This window comes from Oncorhynchus kisutch, linkage group LG10 (genome assembly GCF_002021735.2).
Source record: "Oncorhynchus kisutch isolate 150728-3 linkage group LG10, Okis_V2, whole genome shotgun sequence".
NCBI lineage: Eukaryota > Metazoa > Chordata > Actinopteri > Salmoniformes > Salmonidae > Oncorhynchus > Oncorhynchus kisutch.
The window spans coordinates 32,679,236-32,694,610 of NC_034183.2; the positions used below are offsets into that span (position 1 = coordinate 32,679,236).

The 15,375-nt window shown below is 43.6% G+C and overlaps 1 protein-coding gene across 2 annotated transcripts in view; it reads right to left on the reverse strand.

The window, feature by feature from the left end:
• Positions 1-15,375, reverse strand: part of LOC109898057 (zinc finger protein 644) — a 45,471-nt gene that overhangs the window by 13,352 nt on the left and 16,744 nt on the right. For both annotated transcript variants that reach the window (XM_020492822.2, XM_031833555.1), the window contains exon 3: positions 181-3,255. In XM_020492822.2, the coding sequence (XP_020348411.1) occupies positions 181-3,241 (3,061 nt within the window). In that variant the 5' untranslated portion in view covers positions 3,242-3,255. The remainder of the gene's footprint in view (positions 1-180; positions 3,256-15,375) is intronic.

A 15,375-nucleotide genomic window follows, 5' to 3' on the forward strand; every position in this document is an offset into this window, starting at 1 on the left:
AAATTACTAGCTAACTTTGGGGTAACTTTGACCACTATCTATAGAAAAATAACATGACACACTTGACTGGGAAAAAACTGTAATAAGTATAGTTACTGTGTAATTACAGATTACTTTAACCCTATTACAATGCAATAGTGCAGAAAACAATAAGTTATTGAATATAAATACGTTGCTCACCTTTTTTGATCCTCCGCACCACAGAGGGGACCTTCCTGCGTACGCGTGGCTGTCGGTCCTGTGAGGCTACCCGCTCAGGTGACACCACATGGCGAGCGTCATAACTCAGCCCCAACCTGTACAGGTGTCCTCGCACGTGATTGGATAAGCCCACCCCCGACTCAAACACAGCAGGACAGTAGGGGCAGGACTTCCTTTCTGTTCCAAAAGAAGGGGAGAAGTCATAGTCATAGGAGAGACTCTGGTTGTGTGTGCCGGTGGTGGTGGGTGACTCTGGAGAATCGTCACACACTGAGCTTTCTATACACTCTTCTTTGATGATAAGCTTCTGTATGTCATCGCTGTCATACTCCCCGTCCTTGTCTTCAGTCTTATTAAAATGGTGGTCAACCTGAACGGCGTTCTTTTCCAAACGGCCGATGTCAGCAGCAGGTGCAGGATTCTCTTTGATAGAAGAACCCCTCTGTCTGCGTATGAAGTAGCTACGGGCGTAGGGGTTCCTCTCGTTCTCACTACTATCCAGGAAGTTGGCTGTAGCCTCGCTGGTGTAAGCACTAAAGTCGTACGTGTCCTCATAATCATCGTCTCCCTCTGTGTCCTCAGGAGTGGTAGTCTCTTTTAATTTTGGGTTCAGTTTTGGCAAAACATTATCAACCACCTTGTCCACACTGTTGTGGAAGGGAGTGGACATTTTTCTTTTGGATGGGGTCTTTTGGGTAACAGCTTGTGCCTCTGACTTCCTGCCGGTCAAGTCGTTGCTACCTCCCTGACTCTTGTCAGAGTTGTAGCTATGATACAGCGTCTGGCCTGGTTTAATCATCTTGGATGTAAGCAACACATCAACATTTGAGGGATATTTTGTCCTTTCGGAGATTCCTGAAACCACATGGTCATATAGTTGATTGTCTTCCTCAACATAAGGGAGACCTGTTGTCACGTCTATTTTCTCTGTTGGTTTAGGAGATAATTTGCTTGGCTTGTCACTCCTCCACAGGGATGGTGACAGCTTGTTTGCTGAGCTGACAATGCTGCACTTGAATTGAGAGGAGGTAAGACCTTTGTAAGACTTCTGTGTGTCTGCTGTGTCTCTCATGTAAAAGTCAGCTACACTACCGGACCAAAAGCGAAAATCCGTTCTTTTCCAGAAAGCAGGCTTTTTAATACAGAACTTTGGCTTTAGCTGCAGTAGTTTTAAATCTGCTGCTTTTTTGGACGGGTCAGCTAGGCTATATTGATCTGTATGGTTAAGTGCTTTTTTAAATGGCGGATTTTCACATTCATCATCAGAATCAGACTGTTGGTGTATCAGCTCACCATGCCTTTTAAGGCAATCTTCATTCTGGGTGCTGAAAGGGCACACTTTACAGTGAAACAGAACATGACTGGATTCATCATTGTTATCTGTAAGAAACTCTGACTCCTCATCTTTGATCACGTTCTTGTACTTGGACTTCAGTGTGTCACAGTGCATCGCGTACAGGTGTGCTTCAAGCTCCCGTTCCGTCAATGCCACGTGGTTGCACTCCGCGCAGAAGTAATAATGTTTATCCTTGTTGTGTGTCTTGGCGTGCTGGACAAACATCTTGGGGCAGTTGGTCCCGAACACACACTGCGGGCACTGGAGCTTGGCGTTCCTGCCTTCGTCTCGGAGTTTGTTGAGTCCCTGTATCTCCTCCATGAGTTTCTCCCGTCTCGCCTGGTGGATAATCATGTGCTTGAGGAGGGAGCTGCGATCGCGGAACGAACGCCCACACTCCCTGCATATAAAAGGCCGGGGAACTTTCTCGTGGTGGCGTACCTGATGATTTTGCCCATCTAAATGATACATCACATGTCTATGCAAATGCCTTTTCTCCTTGAAATTAACATTGCACATTGTGCATGGGAAGAATGATGGTTCTTGTTCGGATTGCTCTGTCTTAAGCTGTTTGGGCTTTCTACTAAAGAGGGAGACAGAGTGATTGTCCTTCGTGCAATCTGCTCTTACAATCAGCTTCTTAATGATTACAGGGCTGTCACTGGGATGCTCTTGACATGAATTCACAATAGATTGTACATCAGCCTTTTTACAGGAGGAATCATCTTCATTTATGTTGGAGATGTCAAAATCCTCATCATCCTCCTCCTCTTCAATATGCCACTTTTTGTAGGTGTGATTTGTACTGCAGTTGTAAACTTTTTCAGGAGAGCCTGCCGTACCCACCAGGTGTATTTTACGCTTCCTCTGTCTTTGGTTGGTAACCTGAGACATCACTCCCACTCCTGCAGTGTTTGTCTCTAAGCTGCTGTCAACTGTGCGATTCTTCCACAACGCCCGTATGAGCTCTTTCTGTGAATCCCAGTGTAGTGCATCAGTCCCGTCAAAACCGTCCGACGAGCTCTCAGAGGACTCTGTGGTGTTTAAGTCCCATATAGATCTAGCTCTAGCCTCGACTCCCTCGGCCGTCCATATTTGGTTAATTGGCGTTTGGTGTGATTGTGGACTGTGGCCTGACAAGGTGGTGTCGAGGGCCTGGTAGGGCAGTTCAGCCTCACTAGCCTCAGAGTCTGATGGTGACGTGTTGTTGGCCCCTGGCTGCGTGGTGGCTAGTGTTTTCAGAACGAGCCCTGCTGGGTTCTTCAGGGCGTCTGATTGAAGCTCACTGGGTGGTGGTAACACCTGAGGGCTTGTGTCCCTCCCAGATTGTCGTAGTTGGGCGTCCTGGGCCTCCACCAGGACATTGTTGGACATTGTGCTGTTTTTGTTCAGGCCACAGCTCTCCTCTGAGGCAGGGTGTGAACCAGGTCCATTAACAAGTGCTCCTGAAGGCAGTGAATGGGCTGCTTGGGCTGTGTGGGGAACAGCAGGGACACTGCTGGGTACAAATGAACTGGGCTGTGCTCCATTTAAAGGGTTTGGGAGTCCGTCAGAAGACAGCTGCTCTGACAGACCTGCAGCATTGTTCTTCAGGGAAGACGTGTGACGCTGTAATGGCTCCTGAGTGGCACCGGAGCTGTCACACACTGGTTTCACCACATCTCCTTCTTTGTTCTCTTGTGCATTTGGCTTTATATCAGCCATCTCACCAGTATGTTCTGAGAAGAGGGAAACAGAGAGAAATAACCAAATCAGCTTAAAACATGCTCAATAATTTATGTCATGTTTTGAGAGCTAAAGGCGGTGAAAAATGCATTATTAAAATGTGTCAAATTGAAATATGTACAGCCCAACCCACCACAATTATCATATCACTACATTGTATATCGTTTCAAAATCAAATGTACTATGTTGAATAACAAATCCAAACAATTACTATTTTATTCACAGTGTTAAGTTTCAGCTCTGCCTACTTTCTCCCCAACTGTTCCACACAATGAGAGTTTTATCCGCATTACTTCAGCGCTCCTCTCTGGTGCTGCATTATGATTTTCCTCACACCCTCGTCCGCCACTTCTCTTCACAACAAACCCTGCTGTTAGCCCCAGATACCCCGGTGAGGGCTCTTAATTACCAGAGCACACCTCTGGGATACAACCTTCCTGTTCCTCCCCCGAAAGCTCCCAGACGCCTGCTAAAATTGACCAATTTCCATGGGAACAAAGTAGACTTCCAATGAGATCATACTCAGTCTTAGCACTCTGTGATGGTGCCAACACGGGTCCCAGCACGACGCTGTTGTTGCTCCAATCCTGACAAATTGGCATGCGTCGGGCTACACAATCAGTCCGTCTCACACAAACACACGCATGAACACACACACACACAAACACGTGCACACATGCATGCATGCGCGCACACACACACACACACACAGATATAAAACACACACACAGCTATTAAAAAACACAAATATATAAACAGAAATCAATAGTCGTCAGGACAGATTGCTGAATGTAATAGAGACTCAACTGTTTAAACAAGCCACTTAAAAGAGTGAAAATACATGAATAAAATCTTCTAACATTTAACACTCTTCCTAGCCTTGTAATAGTCAAGCTGTGAGACTAAGAGACGAGGTGATGTATTTTACAGCTTGGTAGAATGTGAAGTGTCCAGGCAGGGTTGTTGTAGCCCTAGCTGATAGACATAGGATGCATCCCAAATGGCACCCTATTCCCCATTTAGTGCACTACTTTTGACCAGGACCCATAGGGGCTCTGGTCAAAAGTAGTGCACTATAAGGAATAGGGTGCCATTTGGAATAAACCGTAGTGTAGTCCACAATGTATGCTCAGTGGATTTGACATGATCCAGTGTTGGCTGCTCTCTACAGGAAGCTACGTCGCTAACGAAGTGGTAAATTCAGTGTTAATGAGTGGCTTCACTGTTACCACCTCTGAGGTAAAACCTTCCGAGCACCATATTCCCTCCATCTGCTGTAGTGTTACTGTAGGGGCTTGGGTTAGCAGGGAGGGAGAGGCAGAAAAGACGCTCTGCATTTAAAGCTAACGTCACTGCTACCCCCCTTGAACAGCAGGGTGGCAAATCCATCAGAATATGATTACAGCTTTACATTTAGAGGCTCATTAGCAGCAGAACCAGCCAGGGGTGAAAGTAAGGTGGTACGGTCCGGTAAATTGTGGGGGTATGCCGTACCGGTAAATCATGAGCCTATCACAATAATGCAAACAAAATATCAAGAAAACTGTTGGCTATTACACCAATATTTATCAGTAGGCTATCACATGTCAGAGGCATGAAAAATTAGCAAATGGACTTGAAAACGGGTGGTATAGCCTGCACTCCAAAATGCGATGTGGTTCAACGAGAACACCGACATTTTGCCAAGGTACAGATGAATGGCCGACACTGAGCTGTGCATGGACAGCAGTGGAAACATACATTCTGGACTAATGACTATCGCCTAAATGTCATTAGACTTTGTGGTGTTTTGTGTAACGGAGGCCTCTTTTCATTCGTCACTGCAGGTTGCGAGTGGATGACGTGCGCGGGTAGCCTAGTAAAGGAGCCCTTTGAATTGACTGGTTGTGTTTATGCCACAATCAATCACATTTATAATATAAAGCCCTTCTTACATCAACTGATGTTACAAAATGCTGTACAGAAACACAGCCTAAAACCCCAAACAGTAAGCAATGCAGGTGTAGAAGCACGGTGGCTAGGATAAAGCACCCTAGAAATGCCAGAACCTAGTAAGAAACCTCGAGAGGATAAAATAAGTCATACATTTTAAAAGTTAAATGACACATCTTTACAACTAGGCCCACAGAGATCCTATTGAATTATTATGGATTCTATATGTAATTCTTGGATTACGCGCGTGCATACATAAGAGGTCACCTACCGGGAAAGAAATTAAATCTACTTTCACCCCTGGTACTAGCGTACAATATGACTCTCTCTCTTTCTGTTCCAAATATAACAACCACAAGCAAGCAGCTAGGGTTCAACAGCAATGCCATTTTAAAACATGTATTTGCTTTCATTTACTTCATTTAGTTCATGTGAAAAAGGTGGACTTTGCATTGCCAGAAGCTATTTACAATGATTATAGGCTTAAGTACATTTAAGTCGTCTGCGTAGATCGATCGCTATCTTTTCTATGAGATGTATTACTATTAATCCAGCTCTACATCTTTCCCCAAGACTGGGGAAACTGTATACTGTATATGCGAGAATGTTCAGTAATCATTATGTTCTAGAACATTCTTAAATAAAAGCTTTGTGTTCAGCCAAATTCTACTGAATGCATTAAAAATAAAAAAACTTGATGAAAGACCTCCCAGATATGTATAATGTCACTGGGATTTTTCTTTCTTTGAATCCTTTTGGTTCTGGGTGTATCAGCACTTGCAGTAACACTCGTATAGCACCTCATCTTGAGGTTACTGCAGGAAAAACAGTGAGGCGATAATTGCATATTATCATAATTTTTCTGTATTCCCTGAAGATACATAAACCTTTCTGAGATATTTTATAATCAGCTTGTCTCAGCGACCCAATGTCTTTAAAAGCATTGTAGAAAAGCATTTCAAACTTTAGAACATCTTACACCAAAACCTGTCGACAAAATACACTACACTGAGGGTACAAAACATTAAGAACACCTTCCTAATATTGAGTTGCCCCCGTCGGGGCATGTACTTTGCATGGTGTCAAAAGCGTTCCACAGGGATGCTGGCCCATGTTGACTCCAATGCCTCCCATAGACTGGATGTCCTTTGGGTGGTGGACCATTCTTGATACACACAGGGAACTCTTGAAATTGTTGAGAGTGAAAAACCCACCAGCGTTTCAGTTCTTGACACAAACCGGTGCACCTGGCACCTACTACCATACCCCGTTCAAAGGAACTTCAAAATGTTGTCTTGCCCATTCCCCCTCTGAGTGGCGCACACACAATACATGTCTCAATCCTCTCAAGGCTTAAAAATTCTTCTTTAACCAGTCTCCTCCCCTTCATCGACACTGATTGAAGTGGAGTGGCATTAATAAGGGATCATAGCTTTCACCTGGTCAGTCTATGTCATGGAAAGAGCAGGTGTTCTTAATGTTTTGTATATTCCGTGTATATCACATTTATTACAGTGATGAAACATTTTTATTTCAATTTTGTGTCAAAACGAAAAAAAAACATTTCTGTCGCTCCATTCAGACACATCAATCATAATGTGTCCCTGAAATGGCTCAAATCTTACGTGAACAGCCTGAAACATCATTAAACAAAGAAAGAGCCAGGCTTAACATCAGCAGAGAATCAGTGTTAAAGGCTTTGAGTTTGGGGTGTCTAAGGGAATTCCCTCTCCCCAACTGGGACCAGTCAACCAGACCAGTTCAACCGCTGGAGCTGTCTGGATGGATCAACAGACAGCCACCCATCCCCATGCAGTATATCTATGCCTCCACCTTCACCGGGAGAGAAAACACACAACTGAACCAGGCGGAGCCGCGGCCCCGCAAGTGCTGCAGCAGCTCCACAACTTCCTCAGCTAATGGGAACTATTGATTTACTTGACACAATGGGAATTTATGAAGCCGCCTCTCAAGTGTGAGAAGAGTATCAAAGCCCACGGCTCAAAACAAACAGGCAGAGATTCAGCCTGACACAGTCCCAAGGAGAGGAGAGCATAGTGTTGTTCAGCCACAATTCCACAGCTAGGAGGAAAGGCTTGGTTCAGTTCACATTCTGGAGAGCAGTCTAAAGTCTACTGTACCACATAGACCAAGATACACCTTATATTTTGGCAAAGGATGGGTTAAGCTTTTGAGGCATTTAGAAGTTATATACTTCAAAAAATCAATAGTTAATACCACAGATTGCACCTTTACCCACACAAACCCATACAGAGACAGCAAAGAAAAGGCCCAAAACGTTTAGTGTAGCCTACAACCTTCCTAATAGTCTATGGAAATAATTCACTAGTTTCAAGTTTTATTACTCCTATGTACAGGATACACATGGTATACATTACACAGTCCAGAGAAATGCTTACTTGCAGGTTCCTTCTCATCAATGCAACAACAATAGTAAATAATAAAAGATAAGAATACAAACAAAGTAAATGGCTCGGTAAAACAGAATAAACTTTTAGCACAAGTATAATACAGGAAGGCACAATTTATAATCCAGTATTTACACGTATTTTGGGGAAGTGGGGATTAGGGGGCAGTGTTTCGCAGTAATAATAATAGTCTGTTGTAGTCAGGTTCAGACAACTACAGCTATTCAGTAACTATTGTAAATTTAGAGCTCACAATATTAGTTGACAATACATTCAATGGTGCTTGCATTCACAAAGAGAATAAAGTGGACAGTTTCATCCATGACATTTGGCTTGATTAAGTGAATATTTATTATCCAGATAGTTTGTCACCAAAAGGGTAATTACCATCATAATGGCATCCACTCTCTCTTTTGGGGTGTGACTGTGTACGCCTGTATCCTGATTCGGTGTGTGATTATGTATGCCTGTATCCTAAACAGACACACTCAGTCCTGTCAGCCTGAATCGTGATAATGTGTTTACAGAAAGCCTTTGATAACCAAACAATGTCATCCGCTGCTAGAGTAACAAGACATATATATGTATTTGACTCAAATGGTTCTAATTAGAAGATATGCATGAGTCACTGGTTACATCCCAAATGGCACCCTATTTCCTATATAGTGCACTAGTTTTAATCAGAGCCCTATACTATTTAGGAAATAGCAAGTCATTTGGGACTCAACCACCGTTATGGATAAAAAATGATCTATTAATAACTGAAAGGCCTATGATCTAAAATGGGTTCTGGTGTTTATTATTTGGACGCAGTAATCAAAGGCTCAGAAGAATGTATGAATTAAGTGATACTGCACTTTAAGCCGGTGTTTTGAGGATATATTGTCACAGGTGTTGTTAGGTCCGAGACGAAGTCCATTCGGGAAGTATTCAGACCCCTTGACTTTTCCCACATTTTTTACATTACAGCCTTATTCTAAAATGGATTAAAATAAATAAATAAAATCCCTCATCAACCTACACACAATACACAATAATGAAAAGCAAAAACAGGTTTAAATAAATCTTTGCAAAAGTATGAAAAATAAAAAAGTATTAAGACCCTTTACTCAGTACTTTGTTGAAGCACCTTTGGCAGCGATTACAACCTTGAGTCTTGGGTATGACGTTACAAGCTTGGCACACCTGTATTTGGGGAGTTTCTCCCATTCTTCTCTACAGATCCTCTCAAGCTCTGTCAGGTTGGATGGGGAGCGTCGCAGCACAGCTATTTTCAGGTCTTTCCAGAGATGTTCGATTGGGTTCAAGTCCGGGCTCTGGCTGGGTTACTCAAGGATATTAAGAGACTTGTCCCAAAGCCACTCCTGCATTGTCTTGGCTGTGTGCTTAGGATCGTTGTCCTGTTGGAAAGTCCTGAGCGCTCTGGACCAGGTTTTCATCAAGGATCTCTCTGTACTTTGTTCCGTTCCTTTTTCCATCAATCCTACAGCTGAAAAACATCCCCACAGCTTTATACTGCCACCACCATGCTTCACCGTAAGGATGGTGCCAAGTTTCTTTCAGACACCCCAGCAGTCTTGCAATCTAAGCTAGATGCCCTCAATCTCACACAAATCATCAAGGAACTCACCAGGTACAACCCTAAATCCGTAAACATGGGCACCCTAACAGACATCATCCTGACCAACTTGCCCTCCAAATACACCGCTCAGCGATCACTGCCTCATTGCCTGTATCCGCCACGGGCCCACGGTTAAACGACCACCCCTCATCACTGTCAAACGCTCCCTAAACCACTTCTGCGAGCAGGCCTTTCTAATCGACCTGGCCAGGGTATCCTGGATGGATATTGACCTCATCCCGTCAGTTGAGGATGCCTGGTCATTCTTTAAAAGTAACTTCCTCACCATCTTAGATAAGCATGCTCCGTTCAAAAAATGCAGAACTAAGAACAGATATAGCCCTTGGTTCACTCCAGACCTGACTGCCCTCGACCAGCATAAATACATCCTGTGGCGGACTGCAATAGCATTGAATAGCCCCCGCGATATGCAACTGTTCAGGGAAGTCAGGAACCAATACACGCAGTCAGTCAAGCAAAGGCTAGCTTTTTCAAGCAGAAATTTGCATCCTGAAGCTCTAATTACAAAAAGGTTCTGGGACACTGTAAAGTCCATGGAGAACAAGAGCACCTCCTCCGCCCACTGCACTGAGGCTAGGTAACACGGTCACCACAGATAAATCCATGATAATCGAAAACTTCAAAAAGCATTTCTCAACGGCTGGCCATGCCTTCGTCCTGGCTACTCCAACCTCGGCCAATAGCTCCCCCCCCCCCCCCCTGAAAGAGCTGCAAAACCTGGACCCATACAAATCAGCTGGGCTTGACAATCTGGACCCTCTATTTCTGAAACTATCCGCCGCCATTGTCGCAACCCCTATTACCAGCCTGTTCAACCTCTCTTTCATATCGTCTGATATCCCCAAGGATTGGAAAGCTGCCGCGGTCATCCCCCTCTTCAAAGGGGGAGACACCCTGGACCCTAACTGTTACAGACCTATAAAGCCAAGTTAACAAACAGATCACCGACCATCTCGAATCCCACCGTACCTTCTCCGCTGTGCAATCCGGTTTCCGAGCCGGTCACGGGTGCACCTCAGCCTCGCTCAAGGTACTAAGCGATATCATAACCGCCATCGATAAAAGACAGTACTGTGCAGCCGTCTTCATCGACCTGGCCAAGGCTTTCGACTCTGTCAATCACCATATTCTTATCGGCAGACTCAGTAACCTCGGTTTTTCTAATGACTGCCTTACCTGGTTCACCAACTACCTTGCAGACAGAATTCAGTGTGTCAAATCAGAGGGCATGTTGTCCGGTCCTCTGGCAGTCTCTATGGGGGTGCCATAGGGTTCAATTCTCGGGCCGACTCTTTTCTCTGTATATATCAATGATGTTGCTCTTGCTGCGGGCGATTCCCTGATCCACCTGATCCACCTCTACGCAGACACCATTCTGTATACTGCTGGCCCTTCCTTGGACACTGTGCTATCTAACCTCCAAACGAGCTTCAATGCCATACAACACTCCTTCTGTGGCCTCCAACTGCTCTTAAAACACTAGTAAAACCAAATGCATGCTTTTCAACCGTTCGCTGCCTGCACCTGCACGCCCGACTAGCATCACCACCCTGGATGGTTCCGACCTAGAATATGTGGACATCTATAAGTACCTAGGTGTCTGGCTAGACTGTAAACTCTCCTTCCAGACTCATATCAAACATCTCCAATCTAAAATCGAATCTAGAGTCGGCTTTCTATTTCGCAACAAACCTCATTTGGCCGCCTTTCCTTCCAGTTCTCTGCTGCCTGTGACTGGAATGAATTGCAAAAATCGCTGAAGTTTATCTGAGACTTATCTCCCTCACCAACTTTAAACATCTGCTATCTGAGCAGCTAACCGATCGCTGCAGCTGTACATAGTCCATCGGTAAATAGCCCACCCAATTTACCTACCTCATCCCCATACTGTTTTTATTTATTTACTTTTCTGCTCTTTTGCACACCAGTATCTCTACCTGCACATGACCATCTGATCATTTATCACTCCAGTGTTAATCTGCAAAATTGTAATTATTCGCCTACCTCCTCATGCCTTTTGCACACAATGTATATAGACTTTTTTTTCCTATAGTGTTATTGACTTGTTTATTGTTTACTCCATGTGTAACTCTGTGTTGTTGTCTGTTCACACTGCTATGCTTTATCTTGGCCAGGTCGCAGTTGTAAATGAGAACTCGTTCTCAACTAGCCTACCTGGTTAAATAAAGGTGAAAAAAAAGAAGAAAAAAAACTTGACGCTTGGCATTCAGGCCAAAGGGTTCAATCTTGTTTTTCATCAGACCAAAGAATCTTGTTTCTCATGGTCTGAGAGTGCTTTAGGTACCTTTTGGCAAACTCCAAGTGGGTTGTCATGTGCTATTTACTGAGGAGTGGCTTCCGTCTGGCCACTCTCCCATAAAGGCCTAATTGGTGGAGTGCTGCAGAGATGGTTGTCCTTCTGGAAGGTTCTCCCATCTCCACAGAGGAGCTCTGGAGCTCTGTCAGAGTCACCATCAGGTTTTTGGTCACCTCCCTGACCAAGGCCCCTCTCCCCCGATTGCTCAGTTTGGTTGGGCGGTCAGCTGCAGTAAGTCTTGGTGGTTCCAAACTTCTTCCATTTAAAAATGATGGAGGCCACTGTGTTCTTGGGGACCTTTAATGCTGCAGAAATGTTTTGGTCCCCGTCCCCAGATCTGTGCCTTGACACAATCCTGCCTCGGAGCTCTAAGGACAATTCCTTCGACCTCATGGCTTGGTTTTTGCTCTGACATGCACTGGGGCGGCAGGGTAGCCTAGTGGTTAGAGTGTTGGACTAGTAACCGGAAGGTTGCAAGTTCAAACCCCCGAGCTGAAATGGTACAAATCTGTCGTTCTGCCCCTGAACAGGCAGTTAACCCACTGTTCCTAGGTCGTCATTGAAAATAAGAATGTGTTCTTAACTGACTTGCCTGGTTAAATAAAGGTAAAATAAATAAAAGACTGTGGGACCATATATATTGACAGGTGTGCAGTTTCCAAATCATGTCCAATCAATTGAACTGACCACAAGTGGACTCCAATCAAGATGAAACATCTCAAGGATGATCAATGGAAACAGGATGCACCCGAGCTGAATTTCAAGTCTCATAGAAAAGGGTCTGAAAATGTATGTACATTTCTTTGTCATTATGGGATATTGTGTATAGACTGAATAGGGGGGATTTTTTAAATTCAGTTTAGAAAAAGGCTGTAACGTAACAAAATGTGGAAAAAGTCAACGGGTCTGAATACTTTCTGAAAGCACTGTATGTCCTACAAACACCAGCTTCGAGGGCATTATCACTTTTATACAAAGGGTTACCAACATATTCAAATACCAATTGACCCATTTTCATTACAAAGGTTATTTTGATGAAATTATTCATACTATTTCATTCTTCCACAAGATATAGTCCCGACACAAATCTAGGGTTGCTACCAAGCCAGCTGGTTGTTTGTTCTATCGGTTTGGTTGCTTGGGAAGCGACTGTTCCATTGCCATACTGGCTGGCAACGTTCTTATCCTTTGCTTGCAAGCGATGTACTGGGATGTACACTACAGCCCAGTACATCACTGGGGCCAAGCTTCCTGCAATCCAGGACCTACAATACCAGTCAAAAGAAACGACAGACCATCATTACTTTAAGACATGAAGGTCTGTCAATCCGGAAAATGTCAAGAACTTTGAATGTTTCTTCAAGTGCAGTCGCAAAAACCATCAAGCGCTATGATGAAACTGAGGATCGCCACAGAAAAGGAAGACCCAGAGTCCTCTTATCCTCTGCTTTAGAGGATAAGTTCATTAGAGTTACTAGCCTCAGAAATTAAAGCCCAAATAAATGCTTCACAGAGTTCAAGTAACAGACACTTCAACATCAACTGTTCAGAGGAGACTGAGTGAATCAAGCCTTCATGATTGAAATTGCTGCAAAGAAACCACCAATAATAAGAAGAGACTTGCTTGGGCCAAGAAACACGATGGACATTAGACAGGTGGAAATCAGTCCTTTGGTCTGATTAGTCCAAATTTGAGATTTTTGGTTCCAACTGCCATGTCCTTGTGAGACCCAGAGTAAGTGAACGGATGAGTGGTTCCCACTAAGAAGCATGGATTAGGAGTAGTGATTAGGAGTGGTTCCCACTGTGAATTATGGAGGAGGAGGAGGTGTGATGGTGCTTTGCTGGTGACACTGTCTGTGATTTATTTAGAATTCAAGGCACACTTAACCAGCATGGCTACCACAGCATTCTGCAGCAATACGCCATCCTTTTTTTACAAAGAAGGAGATTGATGAAGTGCTGCATCAGATGACCTGGCTTCCACAATCACCCGACCTCAACCCAATTGAGATGGTTTGGGATGAGTGAGACTGCAGAGTGAAGGAAAAGCAATTAACAAGTGCTCAGCATATGTGGGAACTCCTTCAAGACTGTTGGAAAAGCATTCCAGGTGAAGCTGGTTGAGAGAATGCCAAGGGTGTGCAAAGTTGTCATCAAGGCAAAGGGTGGCATCTTTGAAGAATCCCAGAATGTATTTAATACTGTTTTGGTTACTACATGATTCCATGTATTATTTCATAGTTTAGATGTCTTCACTATTATTCTACTATGTAGAAATGCACAATAAAGAAAAACCTTTGAATGAGTAGGTGTGTCCAAACTTTTGACTGGTACTGTATATACCAGGCGGTGTCAGAGAAAGGCCCCAAAAAATTATCAAAGACTCGAGTCAACCAAGTCATAGACTGTTCTCTCTGCTACCGCACGGCAAGCGGTACAGGAGCACTAAGTCCAGGTCCAAAAGGCTCCTTAACAGCTTCTACCCTTATGCCATAAGACTGCCGAACAATTAATCAAATGGCAACCTGGACTATATACTTTGTGTTACTTTTTATTTTATTTTTTACTTTAGTTTATTTAGTAAATATTTGCTTAACTCTATTTTCTTAAAAGTGCATTGTTGGTTAAGGGCTTGTAAGTAACCTGCTGTGACTAACCTTACAATATGCGCCGACCCTGCTGTGTTCGGGGGATATGACAAATCAAATTTGATTTGAACTATGGACAGAATAAAGTAGCAGCATTTGCATTTATTTTAGCTGTTTTCTAGTGACATTTATTTGGATACATCCATAACAATGAGCTAATGAGGCGCGATTTCGCCTGCATAGGACACTGTTGTTCAGAGAGGAGCTAGCCAAAAACACAGCTAACACAATCACTTCAAACTGAAGCTGGAAAGACCGCAAACTTGCTACACTTAATTTAGTTTGACCTTTTTTCAATTGACCTTTTTTTGTATATATGATACCAAAATGATACCAGCTGATTCATGATTTTGACTGGCTGAGAAACGCTGCCTGCCTATCTGTCTCGTCCCGACTCCCAACACATTCATTACTATGGGACAGCTGAAGATTGAATTTGAATATTGAAACAATTTTGCAAATATCGGAGACAGACAGCAAGGTTTATACAAATCTCCGCTGTTGAAAATGAAATGTTAATCTAAAAGAAATGTGAGATAATGTCTAGATACTTTAAATAGTAGAGATCACTTTTATAAAGTGCCTGGCTGGGCTGATGAGACAGTAGATTGCGCAGTCAAATGGAACAGAGTAAATAGATATTTTAACATCATAGATTTAGCCGGTGGTACCTTGTGGAATAGACACCGGCTGGAATGCGGTTTTAACCAATCAGAATTCAGGATTAGACCCACCCGTTGTATAACAGAATAATAGAACATGCCTCGAGCTTTCTTTCTCTTCTATGGAAAAATAACAAAAACAGCTAGAAAGAAACCCTGATTACACACACAACGATGGCAATAGTGACGTAAAGTTGTAGCAATGTTCTCAAATTTGACTAGCCAGATACATGCTCTGAGAGCAAGCCCCGAGTTTCACTTACCAAAATAATAAAAGTCCGGTCAGTCCAAACCGAGTGGACACGTATTCTCTCAACGAGTTAACACTAAGAAGCATGACTAAAAAAAACACACAACCCTCTCACCCCTCACCCCAAACCTTCCCATGCCCACTATCCAAAAAACAGACGAGAATAAATGAAACGGCTGTGATGGGTAGATTTACTGATAAGAAAAAGGTGTAGAGAGAACATTGGGAGT